Raw genomic sequence first — 20,979 nt, forward strand, 5'->3', positions numbered from 1 at the left:
ACACAGGCGTTCAAAACGTTCAATCATTTAAAGACTTAAATTTATGTTTGATTTAGGTTGAACTTTTCCCTTAAAAAAAATATGTGATTTTCCGACAGACGTTTAAACTTATAAACAGTCACATTAGCTTAGACAGCCAAGTGCACGTGTGTTTGATTGAGTACATTACTGGAAATTAGAAACGTGGTTTAAGGAGTAAACGCCTTAAGAAGTTATGTAAGTTGTTGAATTTGGCGGGGCTACTATTTCACGGTTTACACAGTCATTAATACGAATATTGTAGTAGTTTGAGGGTATTTAAGTTAGCATCAAACCCCATTGTAAAAATTCAGAAATATACAGGTGTGATATTTGCGCGTATAGGAATATAATAAACGTTTAGAGAGAGTATAATTTTTTGTCCAAATATTCGCGAGACTTTTATTTTCGCACTGTTTTAATGATCGCGAATATGTAGCCAAATCATATCTTCCGAAAATGTTACCATCTATTAAATATTACTTCGCGTAAACATATACTAAAATAGATAGGTTAAGTCTTTGTTAGATTATAAAAGTGTCATTCATCAGATGTTTTTTGTCTATCATTGTCTATCCCTCTGTCTATCACTGAGCCTTTCATTTTGTTTTTCACATAGGTAATCTCTTCCACTTTGATCGTAATCTACAAGTTTAATAGCTTCTTGGCAGACCGATTTACCCACAGCCACACATTATACTATATTGTCACAGTATTACATTGATATCAAATATCTATAGTTCTTCAAACATACGATGAACTAATCAGTAGTTCATCTATATAAAGATATTACATATAAACAGTGAAATAAGATATGTGACGTGGCATCTTAAGGGTCAACTTTTAGCTCTCGATTTAGCTTTTTCGGTGTTTCTTTTTGTATCCAAACCTTTCCTTTTTTGTCGACGATGACAAATTTTGTCAACCAATAAGAAAGTCTTAGACTACAAAATTTCGTTTTTTCTCGTCGAATCCAACTATTTTACGTACCACTTACTGTAGAAGTAGATATTTTGTGTGATTGTATTCAAGCTTTTGGATAATTTATGAATACACTAGTTTCTCTTTAATTTTTTTTTACTGCATCCATTTTTAAATACGCTGAGAAACTCCCTTCATATTGTTTTCTTTTACTGTTTTTGAATACGCTAATAACTTTTCTTTGTTTTTGTTTTTTTCTTTTTTAACTCCTTTTGAACACGCTAATCAACTTTCTTTGTGTTGTTTTTACTATTTTACTATAACTATTTGAAATACGTTGATAACACTTTTTTTGTATTGTTTTACTACAACCACTTTGAATACACTTATTATACTTTATTTACATTATGTTCCCCCATTTAAGGCGCGCTAATCCATCATTGCACCAATTCATTTAAATTCGTTCAAGCGCTGAATTTGAGCTCCCCAAAATTCGTATATTTGCACCAATTGGTCTGTATTTGAAATAAAACGTCGCCTTTGTCTAACCATTGTCTAATGTGTATGAGCACGTGCACAGTTATAGTCGCTTTGAAATAATGTTTGTTGTTTACTCTGACCTTGGTATCATTTATTATCCTTGTTTATTTTGATTTTTTTGTGACATTAATCTTTGTTTCTCTGCCATTACTTTTTATTGTGTTAGTTTAAAGAATTTTTTATTTTATTTCATTTCTGTATTAAAATGAAGAACGAACATCAGGACAAGGATTCAGTAAAAAAAATAAATAATTTTTTTTTTTTTTTTTTTTTTTATAAACCTATCTCCTTAAAGGGTTTGACAGACGGGTGACAACATCAAACAAAGTTTAACAATCAATGTATAATGGTAATATATGACTATATGATAGAGAATGAGAAGGAAAGAGAATTAGAGAGAGAATGAGAGGGAGACAGAGGGGGTTGGGTGGTATTGGAGGTTTGCACGATAATAAGTGATACTACAGTTGGCCTATTCAATTCAATCAAATATAACGAATCAATTGTTCATATAATATAAATGCTAAATGTCATTGATTGATTGAATACTAATGGTTTAAGAGCAAATACAATTAATGTAATAATAAAGGAATAAACACAATATAGCCCAAGACTTATGCCATAATGCAATCTACGGAAAAGTCATTTTTTATTTTCTTTTAATGTTTACAAATTATATATCATACTTATATTTCCATTTGATACATACATATGCATGAACATGTAAAAACAGTATTGTATTTTAGGATATTTATCGGGTCCCACAGAAAACGTATTATATATATATATATATGTAACAAATGTAATATATACCAAATATATATACTTGGTACCAGGGTGATATATGAATATAATACATATATATTATAATACTACTTTTCATAATTACACACGCATTAATCGTACGATAAAGCAGTGCTGGAAGTAGACCTGAGGTAGTCACAGAGCATGTTACGTATAATGATATATTCTTCCGCAAGCGAACTGTTCACTATAGGGGTATATCATCCACGATGCGAACAGTTTCAAGATAGGGATATGTTCCTCCGCGATGCGAACTGTTTCACTATAAGGATATGTTCCTCCGCGATGCGAACAGTTTCACGATAAGGATATATTCATCCGCGATGCGAACTGTTTCACTATAAAGATTTGTTCCTCCGCGATGCGAACTGTTTCACTATAAGGATATATTCCTCCGCGATGCGAACTGTTTCACTATAAGGATATATTCCTCCGCGATTCAAACTTTTTCACCGTCAGTTCATGCACAGTACGTTCACTAAAAGTTGACATCTGGTCATAATTGCTTCAGTTGTTTCTCTAAGTAATGCGCACATGTTATATCCGGGCATGTAGACTAGAATAGTGACATATTTATGACTAGTTTTCTCCAGTTCCATGACTCAAACGTTGTCAACACAGACGCGAGCAGTTTTCCTTCCTCTGAAACCAACTTCCCAATGAATTTTTCAATGAAATCGAGGTTTGTTTAACAATGAGGCCAGAATAGGTATAAATAGCCTCTAACCGAAACCAATTCATTAATTCGTATGGAAGCTCCATTTCAGAGAACATTTTCCTGTACTAGAATCGTATTCTGGCTATTCTTTGTTTTCTGGATGACCTTTTTTTCTGAATATCCTTCGTTTTCTTGCTATACATTGTTTTCTGGATAGCTTTGATTTCTAGATATCTTTTGTTTTCTAGCGTTCCGTTGTTTCTGGAAATCCTTTGTTTTCTGGCTATTCTATGTTCTTCTATTTATCCTTTGTTTCTTTTGGCACGGTTTTGTTTTGCACAAATTTAAAGATCTCCATAAGTTATGCCAGATTTATAGCAAAGTTCTTCTGGTATTATTTTCGTTTCATTGTATTTACGTCTCAGTCTATATATCTTGTCTATTCAGGTGGAATCCCCAATTCGTATCCCTGTGAAAATAAAATGAAAAGTGGAAATAAATCATACACGATATTTCTTTAAATGATACACTGATGATGTAGAAGAAATACAGTTAAAAATACATGAAAGAATACATTTACTGAAAAATAATATATTTCAAATTTCGAAAGCCAAAAATCCTTCCGCAAAAACTCCGGACAAGGGAGACTACTTCGAGAAGCTTATCCAAAACAATTTGTTTAATCAATGTAGAAATATTTTTAACGGCATACTACCGGTGAAAAACACTATGACCGACAAACAAACGAAAGGAAAAGGCAGTAAAGTCGTGTGTGTCGTCTGCTATAAAGTTTAACAGATATGTTGAGTTAATGTGTCGTCTGCTTTAAGTTTAATAGATATGTTGAGTTTATGTGTCGTCTGCTTTAAGTTTAATAGATATGTTGAGTTTATGTGTCGACTGCTTTAAGTTTAATAGATATGTTGAGTTTATGTGTCGACTGCTTTAAGTTTAATAGATATGTTGAGTTTATGTGTCGTCTGCTTTAAGTTTAATAGATATGTTGAGTTTGTGTGTCGTCTGCTTTAACGTTTAATAGATATGTTGAGTTTGTGTGTCGTCTGCTTTAAGTTTAATAGATATGTTGAGTTTGTGTGTCGTCTGCTATGAAATATTACGGATATGTATGGCGTTTATGTGTCGTCTGCTATAAAGTAAAAATGATAAGTTTGAGGTTTGGCTGTCGTCTGCTATCAACGACATTGAAATGTATAGTTTTTTAAGTGTCGTCTGCTATCAACTTAAATTGATATGTATGAGGTCTGGCTGTCGTCTGCTGTCAGCTTATATTCATATGTATAGGTTTTATGTGTTGTCTGCTATTAACTTATATTTGTTTGAATAATTTTTTGTATGTCGTATGCTGTCAGCTAATAGTGTTACGTATAGGTCTTGTGTTTCGTCTGCAATCGACTTATATTGATATGTTTGGAGATTGACTGTCCTATGCCATAAGGTGATATATACGTCTTTGTTTGTGTTTTGTAGGCAATTAACTTGCATATACATAAATGTTAACCAAAATTGATATTTATAAAGTTGATCACTCTCCTTTAGTGATATCAGAAAATGATATACATTTACTTGAAAACCTGCCATTATACTGAGTAATGAGCAGCTGTATATCTACTTATGATAGGCCTTTATAATAGTCACGTGATACCTACACAGGACGCCACAGGAATGGATCACGACCGTGAAAAAGAGCTCTCCTGTCAACAAAGGTGTAAAACTCATTCATAAAAATATGAACCAATAAATCAAGGTGACAATCAAAGATGGCAATGGTGCCATTACGCTTGAACTGGTTTTACAATTTACAATTTAATGATAAAATGTTTATTTGTTTCGTAAAAAGTTAAAGTCATTTACTGTTAATTGAGATAAAGTAGGAGATGAAGTAAGACACATCATATCCAGTGACATTACGATGATATATTTGTTTCAGCTCTGCTAATTGTTCCATATTTAACAAATCTCGCATGCATTTGACCAAACTATTGCAATGTGCAAACTTTCAAAATATTGAAATATGGAAAAACTTCATAATATGGAAATATGTATAAACTTCAAAACATGGGAATATGGATAAACTTCATAACAAAGATTCAGAATTATATTTCCGGTACCAGTTCAATCTCAGTTATACACTTAACCAGTATTGTTAACAGGATATCACAAAACCAAAAGATGGATACCTTTAGTAAAAAGTTCAAACTTAACCTCTCATTAATTGAAGGGTAAAATTTCCATCTCGGCAAAAATCAAACAAACAAACAAACAGAAAAAAAACCCAAAGAATAAGTCTGACGTGGTGGAATTTTTAGGTCATGGCGTGTAACAACATTAGGCAACATGCAATTTCCATTGTTAGGTATTTAATTACTTACGTGTTAAACTCTTCGAGATCTCTTGGTTCTGTACGGGAAGGCCACTCCCCCGCTACCCTGGAAACAAGAACTGTCACGTGATCAAGCATAGATAATAAAGGACGTCATACCTATTATTATGATATTGTTATCTCTATTGTTCAGCATAGGTTGCTCCACCTTCTGCACAACATGAAATGTGAAAGGGTACTATATAACTCTTGAATTTCAAAAGGCTAGTATTTCGCGGTCGGAAGTAGTTTCCTATCATACCTTATACCAGTGAACATGAAGTTTCACTCAACTTCGCCATAAAAATTCTGCAAAACATAAGACTTGCTCCATGTCTCGCAAATATTAAAATTATAAATAAGATTGAGCTTTATGATTTTGGTCTTCAGGATATGTCTGAACAAGTTTCAAACTAGGAAGAGATAAGCTAGTATTAGAATTTTCTTCATAAAAGGGTCTAAGGGTCTGGTGACCAGTCTACAAAGACACATTTGGGTATGTATACCAATATTTGTGAAAAATATTTTCGAGCTACATCAAATGACCGCGAATATAGATTCCCTCGCGAAATTGATCAACTATACAGTATTTGGGAGAGATACTCAGACAAGATGTCCACTAATTTTGTTGTATTCATTTTTATATATGCATTTCCTTATAAACAATGAAAGTGTACACAGCAAAGCATATGGAAAAATTTGGAAGAGTTCTAGGTTTAGATAGATATTTTACGCATGCGCATTAAGTAATAACTGTTCAAAATCTCAAGCATCCCAAATACTCAAGGATGCATTCGCCTTTTGACCATCTTGAATTATTCCATGGAAAAAAATAAAGAAAACAAAAACACTAGTTTGATCCTATCCTATCAAAGGAACCTAGGGGTATCCAAACCGTTAAATGACTGGTATGGCCTTGAGCTTTAAATAAATGCACCAGTTTAGCGATTGGTCGGATTATTTTCCCCCAGGCACCATTCAAATCCACCATTTCGTATGCAGTCTGTTCTGTCTCTCATAGATGAAAAGTAGATGTGTGTGAATTGATTCGTTCATTATTTGTTTGTCTGTTCTGCCATATTCTATATAGTATATGTGTTAAGGAGGTGTAGCATGAAGTAGTCCCTCATCAGCGTATGGCAATTAAGATGTAGAAGTTTACAAAATCTGTCAAAAATATTCTAAAAAGAAACAAGGAGAACTTTTTGCATTAACGTAAATGAGTTTTGCACCATACATATCGATTTTTTGTGCGATGATAATGATCATGATGGCTAATAAATGATAACTATATACGAATTGTGGTGTGGTTCGACAAAATAAAATACTGTCAGTACAATGTTACAAGCTTACAGATCAGAGTTTTTTCTGTGAGGTCGAGTCACAGGGGCCGATCTCTCTGAGCCAGACACCCCTCCCCGGGGTGGCGGACCCCTCAAGTTCCCAACGTAGTCACTGAAGGCTTTATCAGTTCGGTAGTTTATCTCGCTTACGGGTCTCTCACGTTCGTCGGCACGGCGGCCCTGCTTCCGGTACCGTTCTGGGTCCCCTTTGTATATATAAAACATCTCGGCCCCGCGAAAGCCCCTCGTCAGTGATCCCGTGACGGACTGGGCTTTTTGTTGACGGGGATCTACAGGACGACTGAAAAAAAAAAAGAAAATAAATGTTATTACTTTTTTTCATGGTTTAATGTCCTCACGATGGTAAGAACGACCTTTGACCTTTTCACGATCCTATCGCTTTAGTAATGTTTAATGTGAATGACATCATATATCATACGAGCCCCAATGTGAGTATCATATAGAGGGGATGTAACCTGTGGCAAAGTTATGGCAGATGAAGTTAAATACTAACAGTATTTTAGAACGTATAACTGACAGCAATGCTGATCATTTTATGGATTATGAATTAATTACGGTAAGCAATGTCATAATGTGATGGTTAAGAAGTTAATCACAGTAACAATGATGTCATCATAGCTTATAAAACAATTCCGATAATGATGATGATATGATGGTTTATAGAATGATTACGGTAATTATGATATTGTGGTTATACATTAATTACGGTAATTATGATATCATGGCACTTCTAAATCAATAACGCTAATGACGATGACATTATTTACGGTAATTTTACTGTGAAATGAAGGTTTATAGATTAATTACGGTAATGATGTATGCTTTTATGGTTATAAATTAGTTACGGTGATGAGGATGATTCGAAGGTTTACCTTTTTATTACAGTTATGATGGTTAATAAATTAATTACGGTAACGATGTATGATATGATGATTTTAAATTTATTACGGTAACGATGTATGATATGATGGTTTTAAATTAATTACAGTAACGGTGCATGATATGATGGTTTTAAATTAATTACGGTAATGATACGATAAATTGACGGCTTACATCAAATGTCACTTTCAATTAAGATAAACTTCTGAATATATACAAATTGTACATGATTATGACCATATTGTATATAGCTTTATTCACTGCGACTTACGTATAAAAGTGAAATGATGATTGAACGTGTGTTACGATGATATGCTAATTAAACAATAAAATATGTTAATATAATCACGTTCAGTACCTTGACAATAGAGATCGCACACCCTTATGGTAGTACTACACTTAAATACAGTTTAGTTTATTTTGTTTAACGTCCTATTTACATCCAGGATCAATTAAGGACATGCCTGTTTTTCGAGGTTCAGGAAAACTGGAGTACCCGGAGAAAAACCACCAACCTACGGTCAGTACCAGGCATCTGCCCCACGTAGGTTTCGAACTCGCGACCCAGAGGTGGAGGGCTAGTGATAAAGTGTCAGGACACCTTAACCACTCGGTCACCTTACGTTGATGCACAAACCCAGTAACTAACCCGAAAGGAACTTAGATCAATATCAGTTAATGCTGTTTAAACAAGTAATATCAATGGTCTGCATAACTTCCTTAAAGAAAGCTGTTTCGCATATCAAGATTTTATTTTAATTTTATTTCACATTTTCTTATGACCCTGTTACTAATCATTGCTTATTAAACAGTTTAGATACCTTGAAATACCAAAAGCCAGTAAATATACCTTGAAATATCGAACGCCAGCAGATATACCACGGTTTGATATATCATAACGATAATCTATAAATCCAATTATGAGATATTGGATTATGTTACAATCAATATCAAGGGAAATGTTTTTCAATGAAATATATTAATTAACTTTTTTTGAATGATGAAAAAGGTTTCTTTTTGTTTGATTTAGTACAACAATGATAAGGTATAACAAGCGAATAATTTACGAGAAAAGTAATCACTTTATGATAGAAATAGTAAGATAATAAGGGCCATGATAAACAATATTGCACATCTATCGTCAAGATGATATTCAGTAAACATTTTTTATTGTTCTCTATAATTTTCATTATTTCCTATGATATCCATTTTTCTCTATCATATCGATTGTTCCCTGTCATATGATTTGTTCTCTATCATATCCATTGTTATAAGTAAAATCTATTGTTCTATATGATATCCATTGTTCTCTATAATACCCATTGTTCTCTATAATATCCATTGTTCTCTTTGATACCCATTGCTCTCTATGATACCCATTGTTCTCCATGATATCCATTGTTCTCTATAATACCCATTGTTCTCTATAATACCCATTGTTCTCTATGATACCCATTGTTCTCTATCATATCCATTGTTCTCTATGATACCCATTGTTCTCTATGATACCCATTGTTCTCTATCATACCCATTGTTCTCTATGATATCCATTGTTCTCTATAATATCCCATTGTTCTCTATCATACCCATTGTTCTCTATCATACCCATTGTTCTCTATCATACCCATTGTTCTCTATCATATCCATTGTTGTACTAACCTGTAAGCTACGTCGACGCTGGTACTTCGAGGCCTGTAGCGGTTGTCGTACTTATCGGTGAGAGGTTCATCACGTCGGGAAGGTGTTTCGCTTCCTCTATATGGATTATCTCCCCTGTATTGTGTATCATTCCTGTACAAGCTATCGTCTCTGTACGACTGAGGGGCACCAGAACGCGGAGGGAGAACGTAGGAAATCTCTCCAGCAGGGTTACCTTTGTTTCCGTATAAACCTTTGTTTGCCGCCCTTAAAGATGATAACAGAATTCACAGGTAACATTAAACATACGTAATTTATTAATTATGAATATAAAAATAAAAATATTTGTCGAACATAGATTCTGTCAGAGTGGGGCGGCTAGACTTCCTTCATAAAGGGACTTTCAGAAGACAAAATAAAATAGCTAAGGTGTTGGAAATCTACGACTTTCAAGAGGGAACAATATCTTTAGCAACAAAGAACCAAATCAAAAATAGATTGTGGGGTTTCCCCGTTTGGGCAGAAGATTCAATAGGAAGGTGAATGCATCGGGGCCTACTGATTGGATATTCAGGTAAGAGAAGTTTCCAAAAGTTTTATGTGTGGGCTGGGCAATACATGTAGATGTAAAATATATAGAAAAAACTTATTTTTTTGTCCAGCCTGTTTTTGTCAGGGGGGAGTTATTTGTTGTTGATTTATGTGAATTTTTCAATACAAGATGGTTGTCCCCCATATAAAAAAGTTCCAATTGGTAGATTTATATATTCTATTTACAGGTTTGTGAGATGACATTCTTCAAAATAAGGATAGAAACCATTGCTTGTCGCCCTTAAAGATGATAAGAGCATTTACAGGTAACATTAAACAAACGTAATATATCAATTATGAATATGAAAATGAAAATATTTGTCGAACATAGATTCCTTCAGAGTGGGGCGGCTAGACTTCCTTCATAAAGGGACTTTCAGAAGATAAAATAAAATAGCTAAGGTGTTGAAAATCTACGACTTCCACCTGATTTTCTCTTAACATTGTGGGGGCAATGATATAGGGCAGTGTAATTAAGGGCATTGGAGGCGACTGATGCTTGATTCCCTTAAAACATTATCCGTTCAGCTCTCGAATATCCAATTAACCAGTATTTACTAAATTAATTTGGTCAGCTATTTTTGCTAAGTTTAAAGTGGAGAGGGTGTGTTTCTCACAGGGCTGTTCATAACATACCTCTTAAAATTAACCAATAAGTGTTTTAATTATGAAAGAAGGGGATGATATCCAGAGATTACTGGCTGTTACGCAGAACTTTTTTCTAGATGAAGTACATTTGAGTAGCTTAGGGAATTATTTTTTGTTTTGTTTTGTTTGGTTTGATTTGTTCAACGCCCTATCAACAGCTAAGGTCATTTAAGGACGGCCTCCCGTGCGTGCGATATTCACAGGTGTTGTGAGTGCGTATGTGTGTTTTGGGAGGCTGCGGTATGTTTGTTTTGTGAATGACCTTCCCTGTATAGGTTGCAATAGGGTCTCAAGACATTGTCGTCATCGGTTGCTGTCATGCCAACCACACAAGGTGAACGGGGTCCTTGGTTGTGGCTTAAGCTTATGAGCATTTAAGAATGTTTGGTCAATTTTGCTTTGAATTTTAATAATGGCAAAGTTGATTGGCTTCCTAAAAGTTTGCTCAGGCATGCATGTTTAATTTTGGTGTGGTCTATTTGCTGAACTTTGAGGGACGCCAAATCGCCCATATTTTTGTCTTGGTCGGCTCCCTATCTTAGACAACAGATTGTCCTGCTTTTTGTTTTTAGAACATTTATATAATTTTACATCTTATAATAATATCAGCTATTGAATCTGGGGGAATATCATGTTCCCAGTTTTCTCCAACTCTTTCGCGTTGTTGAAGACTTTAGCCATCATTCGCCATTTACTAGTAAGTTTAGGACCAATCAAAACAGGCATCAGTAGTGAAGAAATGCTATCTTGGTTTTTGCTAAGAGTGTCTTCTATCTGATAATAAAAAGTCTAAAAAAAGAATGATTTATCTAATGAAGACCGGCGTATTTGATATGGGTTTAGTTTGAAACATTTTGGTCAAAATCCTTTTTCTAGTATGAACATAGATTATAGATTATATTTGATATGTTTCTGGCATGCGAACTGCATCTGTGAGGAGAATACATGTATGTATTTTGGGAGGCTGGCTTTTTTCTCTTTGTGGTATCGCTGTACTAATTCCGATATTATGTTGCTATGTTCTTAACTGACGTTAAACGCCGAGGACACCCAACCCGGTCACATTATACTGACAACTTTCCCACTCCCAAAATGCACAGCGGTAATAATGGGCTGCATTTCGACTTTCGTCATAATTTTATGTTGTGTGATTTCATATGGCATAGTACCCAATTATAATGACGTAGTACACATACCTTTTTTGGCGACGAGACTTTGCCGTTCCCTGAACAATGCATACAATGCATAAAAGCACCATGACGACGAACGCACCCGCGCCGACCAACACACCAATCAGAATCTTAGTTTCATCCGTCATACCCTCGTCAGACGGAGTCTTGGCTGATGTCAATAATGTAAATAAGTAAACAGACTATAGAAAATATCGATAATCAGAAACGGTCTATAATTCTAAATTCGGACTGAAATCGTAATGATTTTTGATGAGCATATAGGATTGTAAGTAAAATTATATATGTAAAAAACATTTAATCATAGACAAAAAGCAAGTTTTTTTTCATTATGAGACTCCAAAGCCTTTATCAATACCATAAAAAATATGCTACATCAAAAGGCCGAAGTAATGTACATAATATAGTTCAATAAATATATTGTAAAATTATTGGTTGTGTATCGTCTCGTCTCGCTGTAGCTGGTGGCTACCTAACTGAAAACATACGGGAGACATGTTATCATAGGAATAAAGTGTCATGCCAACGAACACAACCATGATAGCAGAACAACCCTCCAACAGCATCAGCAAACAATAAAATAAGCAAACCTCCGCAGTAAGGGAATGGTGTCCACATTCCAGGTTCCGTCCGACTGGCACGTGACCTTTGATTGACCATGAAGGACATAGGGAGAGTAACAGGACAGTGTGATCTCTGTTCCTTCCGTCCGGTTGTATGAGGACAGTACCAACTGTTTGTGGTTGGCGGAGGTGATGATATCAGGCTGACCGTCCTGGGTGTTCAGTTTCGAGCATTCTGTAGAAAATATAAACTTAAAGTAAAAAAACAAACCCCCAACCCCCCCCCCCCAAAAAAAAAAACACAAAAAAAAAAAAACAACAAAAAACAAAACTACAACAACAGCAACGAACAAAAAAAACACACCAAAAAACCAACAAAACAACAACAACAAATTAATAAAACAAGAAGAATCTTAACCGTTTGTCTAAATCAAAATAATGAAAACAAATTCAAATTATGACTACAGCGCAGTCTACACAGAGCAATATCTCGACATATTGGATTATCACCGCTAGACTACAACAACCAAAAGGAATTATAAGAAATGAATACGAAACCAATTTCTTTACTCAAAAAAGTGGAAACGACAGGGAAAAGTGTTGAATTAAGATTTCCACGAAAAGAAGAGCCTTGGACATTTACAACAATGACCAGACCACTTGTTCCTGAATAGTAAGCAGCTTCTTCTTGCATGGAAAGTAAACTTTTCATGACCCTTTTCACGAATCTTTTTTCACATTTTATTCCCATCAGAGAATAGACAAGTCTTGTTTACATATTATTGTTGTGTGGTCTAGAATACATGCAAGGTAACAATCAATTGTTAAGATTGGTAACCAGTTCTTTAATAATCTTATATGTAACCGCTGTCAACAATAATATCATGTCTTCTGCATATAGACCTTTATCCAGACAATTTACACGTAAGTTCACTTTCACTCTTGGAATATGTCCATCCTTAATACTCCAAAGGTAACGTTCATTTTCACTCTCTACATCCCTGGAATATGTCCATCCTTGATACTCCATGGATTACGTTCATTTTCAATCTCTACACTCCTGGAAGATGTCAATCCTTGATACTCCATGGATTACGTTCATTTTCACTCTCTACACTCCTGGAAGATGTCCATCCTTGATACTCCATGGATTACGTTCATTTTCAATCTCTACACTCCTGGAAGATGTCAATCCTTGATACTCCATGGATTACGTTCATTTTCACTCTCTACACTCCTGGAAGATGTCAATCCTGATACTCCATGGATTACGTTCATTTTCACTCTCTACACTCCTGGAAGATGTCCATCCTTGATACTCCATGGATTACGTTCATTTTCAATCTCTACACTCCTGGAAGATGTCAATCCTTGATACTCCATGGATTACGTTCATTTTCACTCTCTACACTCCTGGAAGATGTCAATCCTTGATACTCCATGGATTACGTTCATTTTCACTCTCTACACTCCTGGAAGATGTCCATCCTTGATACTCCATGGATTACGTTCATTTTCACTCTCTACACTCCTGGAAGATGTCAATCCTTGATACTCCATGCATTCCTTCACTTTCACTCACCAACCCCTAGAATACGACCACCCTCGATTTTCCATGGGTAAATTTCATTTTCACTCATTAACCCCTAGAATACGTCCATCTACGATACACCTTGAACACCTTGCGGATAAAGCAACATGACTTATATTCCTCAAAGAAATGCATGATTTTAAACGATTAATCATACTTTCCCCTTGACACCAATTAAGTAGCTTTTCGCAGGCCTTCGATTTTTTCCTAACAAATTCCAGTTGTGTAGACAGCGAAAGTATCCCGGAAGTAACGAAGATGGATGTGTATGGAGCCAACATGCTTGAAAATAGTTTTTTCAGTCTAGAAAAAACTACAGTAGCGTTCTTTTAATTTGTTTGTAAAGCATGAAGGGAAAGAGATTATAATACTGTAGTATAACTATTAGATATCTTTCCGTATACTGTAACAATACATATCGATAATTCATTATTAAAGTACAATATGTTTCATTACTATGAATTCTAGAAACACCACCTACACTTGCTGTAGGTGTAAAAAAAAAAAAACCCAAAAAACAAACAAAAAACCAAAAAAACAACAAAAAAAAAAAAAAAAAAAAACAATACAAAAACAACAAACCAAAAAAAACAACAACAAACAAATGACTGGAGGGAAATTGGAGGTCTCAAACGACATTCAACGAGAGACACTAAGCATATATTCTTTTAACAGTTCTGAAGAACACAACCGAAACTGAAAGTGGATGAGTGTTCACCTATTGAACTATAACAATTGCATGTTATCCATTTTACTTTTATACCGTTTACCTATTTGTTCCGTGTATATTAGATATGCATATTCTTGTGCAATATGTCATCAGAGTTAAAGAGGTCAAAGGTCAATGAGTTCAAGGAGGTCACAGAGATATTACAGAGTATCTGACGCTAAATGGCTTGATTTAAACATATTTTATTGCCTTTTAGCAACGGGATTGGGCACAAGTTGTACAACTTATATGAAGCCATTTCCCTGTGACAAAACATTGGTATATATACAATACAATTCAAGATGGCATAAAATAATATAGCAGGTATATATACACTCAGAGAGAGAGAGAGAGACTTTTGATTGGACGTTATGCACTTTCAGTTGGGTTTTTTATGATATGGAGGATCATGTCCGACACCGAAGACAGTGCAGTTACACAGGTCACTAATCAGTTAAAAGCTATCAGAATCCTGGATGAATTGCTGAGTGTGGATAAAAACTTGTTCGTTTTCCTGAACAGACATATTTAAATCTCCATTAACATTCGGCCTAGTACAGAAATAGTTCTATAATTAAAATAAATGGTGACTAATTAATTTTATATGACGCGTTATTATGTCTGATTCTTTATGTTAAATGTCATACTAAAGTTTACCTGTCTCCTTTCGTCCTCCTTCGTAAATCACGTGACACACACACCAAAGCTAGCTTCACCACAATGGTTACCTAGCAAATAGCTGTGGGGTCAGACCGTCGTAAACATTCTCAATTGATGAATATATCTTAGTATCAGAAATATTTTATCATGAATTAAATATTCATATATTAACATAATGAATTGAAGAAGATTTAATTTTCTTTAATCCACTGATATGAGCCTAAGGCATGTATACATCAGGTTGTACAGGTATATGTGTATACATTTCATTTAACGTACGGCTGTTACCTGTATGCAATACGAGGGGTTTAAACCGGAAGTTACCTTGCATGTTGCTTTTGTCACTTCCGGTGTCAGTCAGCCATGTAGTTGGTCAGTTGGTGCGATGGGGTTTTCTGTAAAAAAATCTAAAATGTACATCACATATATGCACATACATACACATTCGCAACGCTTACATATCTTTATAGTAACGTCAGTTACAATTGAATTCACTTAACCGCACGTGCACCTCGGTCAAGTTCAATAATCTGTCTACCGGGAATAAATATCTTGTACGTTTTGAAAACTAAACACTTTACAATTAAAGGCAATTAGCATTTTTCTACTACAATTATCGTTTTAGTCAAGAGAAAACAAATGATACAGAGATATTCCGAGGTAAAATAAATAAATAAATAAATAAATAAAAAAAACAACAACATTTTCTGTATACAATTAACTATAATCATAAATGTCTTGTGACATAACTTTTATATCTGTAAATATACCGTTTGTGAAACAATACTGCTACCTACATATTTTTGTACTCGGTAATCTTTATCAGAAACAGACTGTAAGTGTGCTACTATTGATTATTCTTATCGGTGAACTTTTCCGAAACTTTACATACAGCATCTTCACCTAACAACGGTGCAGTATATAAATAAACAAATATGTCATTAATAGATTTAAAACGGAACGAAACCTGAATGAATTATAAACCTTGCTCTGAATCGATCTCACACATTAAAGTTACACAATATATATATTAAACATTCAGTTGTGTAAATTATCTTGTAATAGAGGTCGAATGAACCCATTTTTCTATCACTGTAATGTAAAATCAGTAGCCCTAATAATGATATGCATAACACAATATATTGTATATACCTTCCCTTGTTGCCTATCTTGATAAACAAACAATGATAAGCAAACAATGATAAATAAACAATAACTATGAAGCTAATCTCAACGTGTGACAAAAGTCTAACTCAAAAATTATTAAAGAAGGCAAAATATGAACATCAGAAACATTTAACATGGAAGTTCCTTGAATAAGTAAAGATATATTTAAACAATTTGTGAATCAATACCATAATATCACGTGGACCTCAGCTGATCGAATCACCTAGTAAGCGAGTGTATGTTCAAAGCAATACACATTGGGATGGATGACCACATGTTGATACTAAAATACTTCTAAAAATTAACATATTATACGTCTGAAATTAACATATAAGTATATTTCCGGTGGAAACATAATTTAAATGTCCAATATATAACAATTTCTCACAAAATGTCATGAAAGCCAAACATAAATAGTAAATAGAAAGACCTTACCTCTGTAGTAAAGGTTTTCTACTGTTCAGGCCTGACTAAAGCTGACTGATAAGGATATTGGCTCAGTGATTATAAGGTATTGGTCTATAGTAAAATCAAACAAACATATCTCCCCTGTGTCCTAATTATATCCGGGTCTTGGTGGGGAACTGGGAGAAAGGATCTCACAACTTAGTGGACACTCGCTATATATAACACACAAATCTTACCACTCTTCTGAACAGGTCGGGAACCAGTGCTTGAACATAAAAAGTGGTAACGTGTTCGAATTTTAACAGGACAGGGACAGTATTCTTGAAAGAATACTCATGCACAAATACACGATTTGAGCTCAGCTTCAATTACTATTGGTGATAAATATGATGTCTGATTAAGATGTTCTAATAATTTGAAGGAATTGTTTTTCCATTTTAAGGTTTTTTCTTCATAACAACTTTTTCATGAGTGAGTGTAAAGAAAGGTTGGTTTCGTATGTATTATATTATTTGAGCATGACAATGGTGTCGTGAATACATGACTAGAAATCAGTACTTTAACGTAAATCTTTGACATGTTATTGTATTTGTAAAACTTAAGCTTTCGCGGTCGGATGACAGTGTAAACGCACTCTCCTTCCAACTAGGCGGACCGGGGTTCGATGCCTTAATCGGACGTAAACAAAGACATCCGCCGGATCACTATCCCCAATAGTAAGACCCCTCCAGCACTTCAATCCGGCTAACAAGAATCTTTAACATAACCTGGTATAGCTTTTTTTTTTAAATTTTTTACTTTTATATATATATATATATATTTTTTTTTTAAATAAATGAAATTTTTGTTAAAAAAAAATAAAACATTAAAAAATTGTTACAAATTAAGACATTTCTCTAATATATTATTATTTTTTAGTTTAAAAACTGTAGGTAACCTTTCCCTAAATGTATTTATAACCAATGAAATTTCGCAAAACAGTTTTTCTCTTCTGGTCATACCTGAATGATGGTATTTTTGATGACCTATTTAACCCAGCTCTGTATAAATTGCCCGTGGCGCTGACCAAACGGCGATATTTTCTTAGCTGAGAACCCAACACTGTCTTTATCATGTAAATAAGTTTACGGTTAGTACAGTTGATAAAATCTAGATATGTATATGGATTATGACATTGACGACTATTACTGTTAGATCTAGTGGAATATTTTAAACATGGACTTGGCATTCTTTTACTTTGATTTCGCTTTCATTATGATAATGATCTGTTTCTGAAAAGCTATACGGAGAATTAAGATGATAGTCATCAGTTGAATCGACTTCTGCCAAATCTTTTATGAAAAAGACATTAAACATAGCTAATTCGAAAATATTTGTTAACTTACAATGACCCCAAATGATAAACTCTCTTTGTGATTATTAAAACGACACTTGCTAGAGATTCGGCTGCAATTACTACAAACTTTCTTTACACATTTTTTTTTTACCTTTTGCGACAATATTTCAAATGATCACACCTTTCTTTCATCAATTTTCCTCACTTAAAATCAACTCCTTAACTGGTAATTTTCCATAGGAAAGCACTACAGAATTAAAGAAAAACTTCCTTTAAGTTTTCGCCTCAAATCTAAAATAGCTTTAATATACCAAATTACGTTAAATAAAGACACATTTGATGAGTTCTCTGTTCTATAATTAGCTGTTAATAATTAATTAACATGTGATGCCCTTAATTGAAATCATTAATGTATAGTAAACATGTTTACGCCTGTCTGGTTTATTTTCCAAACCACACTGCGGTTTCAAAAACACTACGGTTTAAAAAAAACTTAGCTTTTTTTTGGTCTTTTCATATAGCTCTGTGTGCACCTATTTATGATTGTGAGCATGATGCTATCGTTAATCCAACGTCCCCATAACACTATTGTTCATAAATATCTATCTATCGCTTTTACTACCGTAGTTCTCACCTTGAGCACGTGACCTTACCTGGATTTGACCTAGAGTTGTATGGTTGGACGCTTACCACACGGTTACACCTGGTCCGATCCTCCGCGTTCTCTTCACCATACAATATAGTTTTTGTTTATATATTTGCCTTATTTCATATAATGATTTTGAGTTGGAATTACATTTATGATGTTTGGTGTTCTATGTTGGTATATTATTTCTTAACAATTTTTTTTATATCACAGCAATTATTCCTTTACTTATCTTGCTTCAATAAAACAATATATTATCCATAGTACGATGATGTATAGTTGTCATTGCTGGTATCATGTCAATCTAGTTAGCAATTTGGTAATTTTAAGGTTGAGATATCTCTGTCCATGGAACATGTAAGATTATATTCTCCCTAAGTAGACTTTATACAGCTGTTTTTGTGATTGACATTTATGACGCTGGTGTTACTTTATGAAAAGCCCTACGTACGTAGCCTCATTTTAAATTTATGTGCGAAATATCAAATTCCCTGTACCAAAATAAAGATAGTTTACCCTATATAAAAATAATATGCATCATGTTGGGTATAATAAACTGCGGTTAGATTATGTCTTTTATCAAATTGTATACTTTTTGTGTTAATGAAAATTTCATTTTTAAATTGATTTATCAGAAACGGACTATAGTGTTTGAAAAACGACCCTCGGAAGGAAGCAAATAATATCTGTGTGATGAACATAGTAGGGTGTGTATGTATTTAGACTATTATGGGATAGGGAAGATCCCAAGAGATTACATGTGGGAAAAATACACCCGGACGACACGACAACAACAATGGTATCTGGGTGTGGTTTGGTTTAGACCAAAGGCCGGGCGGAGCTCGGCACATATTACTTGTTATGGTATGTGGGGTCGGTAAGGTGGAAGGGGATATACTGAAGGAATATTGGACTAAATAAGTGTTTTTCGATGAATAAATATCTCATCTTTATGAAAGGTAGGTTTTCTGTCATGCCGATTTATTTTATCTACATCAAAATCTTAGCGACACCAAACGGTGTCGGAGAATTCCACGTTAAATGTTGTAGTAGTGCAATCTGGCCCTACACCAGACATGATGTCAGGGTCAGAGGAAACTCGGGCTAGTAAGATGTGTTTATCAATAACGGGACTAGGAATGGAGGATCAAACAGATACTTTAACTGTGGGGACTAAAACTGATATATCGTGGATATCAAAATGAAATCGTGACAACAGCACGTGGAGGATGCTGGATGCTGGACAAGGCTAGTGGGTACTTCGAGGTATTAATTAGGGGAGATATGATTGAAGGAGGGGGAGGGGTGGGGGGTAGGGGGATCAATAGCGACATCACATGGAAATCACTAGACTGGCCCCCTGTCTCTAGAATATTAAAATTATAAATAAAATTGAGCTTTATGAGGGGCAGATAATCTAGTATTAGAATTTAGCTTGGAAATTTTTAACAAAACAACTTAGGGTCTGGTGGCCAGTCTAGGAAATCACGGGCAGTATCAATATCATGGTAAGGGAATAAGACAATGTCTAGATCTACATATATATACAAAAGTGTTTTTTCCGGACAATGGAGGGCTAAAGGTGAGAATAGATACATCAGCTTAATTAAGACTATGTAGGGCCTTTGAGCCCTAATATTATGGTTTTTAGTAACTAACTATAGGACACTATTCTTTGATAGGTACCCAGCGTGTGTTTATAATATATATAATATTATGTTATGTTAGTGCACGCCCATGTTTCTAAGTAAAATTTCTAAGGTAAATAGAAAGCTGAGTAGCCCAGCATGCTATCAACAGTCCGCCTAGCAGGTACGACCATTCTTAAATAAAATGTCTCTATTCAAGATCAAAGCAGCATCGCCTTACATCAATAACGTCGCCTTACCTGCTGTTCGGATTACCTCCCTGTGATCCATCCACCGATGTACCCGGCTGTTGATAGTTCCTCCCCTTTTGTTGAAAGTTGTGTCCCTCCCGTTCTGGGTCGTTCCAGAGTTTGTTATGGTCGGGCTGTCAAGCGTGAATTCTACACAAATTTACATGACAGAGACGACGTGAATGGAATAATTTATTCACTTAGTATTAATAACTTTAAGGAGCACTGCGCCGCCTTGGGTGTGACGAGACAAGTTGAGGTATACGTCACCAAGATCATAGATACACTGGGTCGGTAATACATATTTTGACAGTACAGTTACTGAAGACATGTTTCATATTTTGACAAGTCGTTAGGGCCTCGTTTACTTAAGAAAGAAGTCATTCAGG

General features: G+C 34.6%; 1 protein-coding gene across 1 annotated transcript; it reads right to left on the reverse strand.

Annotated features, from left to right (window-relative positions):
- Nucleotides 1–2,082: 2,082 nt before the first annotated feature.
- On the reverse strand, nt 2,083–20,710 carry LOC117315951. Its single transcript, XM_033870393.1, has 9 exons — nt 20,600–20,710; nt 15,479–15,549; nt 12,222–12,429; nt 11,638–11,782; nt 9,224–9,469; nt 6,675–6,965; nt 5,332–5,388; nt 4,609–4,653; nt 2,083–3,410 (listed from the first exon to the last, which is right to left on the reverse strand). The coding sequence occupies exons 3-9, from the start codon at nt 12,298–12,300 to the stop codon at nt 3,368–3,370; spliced, it is 906 nt and encodes a 301-aa protein (XP_033726284.1). The 5' UTR covers nt 12,301–12,429; nt 15,479–15,549; nt 20,600–20,710; the 3' UTR covers nt 2,083–3,367.
- Between the last annotated feature and the right edge of the window lie 269 nt (nt 20,711–20,979).

This window comes from Pecten maximus, chromosome 17 (genome assembly GCF_902652985.1).
Source record: "Pecten maximus chromosome 17, xPecMax1.1, whole genome shotgun sequence".
NCBI lineage: Eukaryota > Metazoa > Mollusca > Bivalvia > Pectinida > Pectinidae > Pecten > Pecten maximus.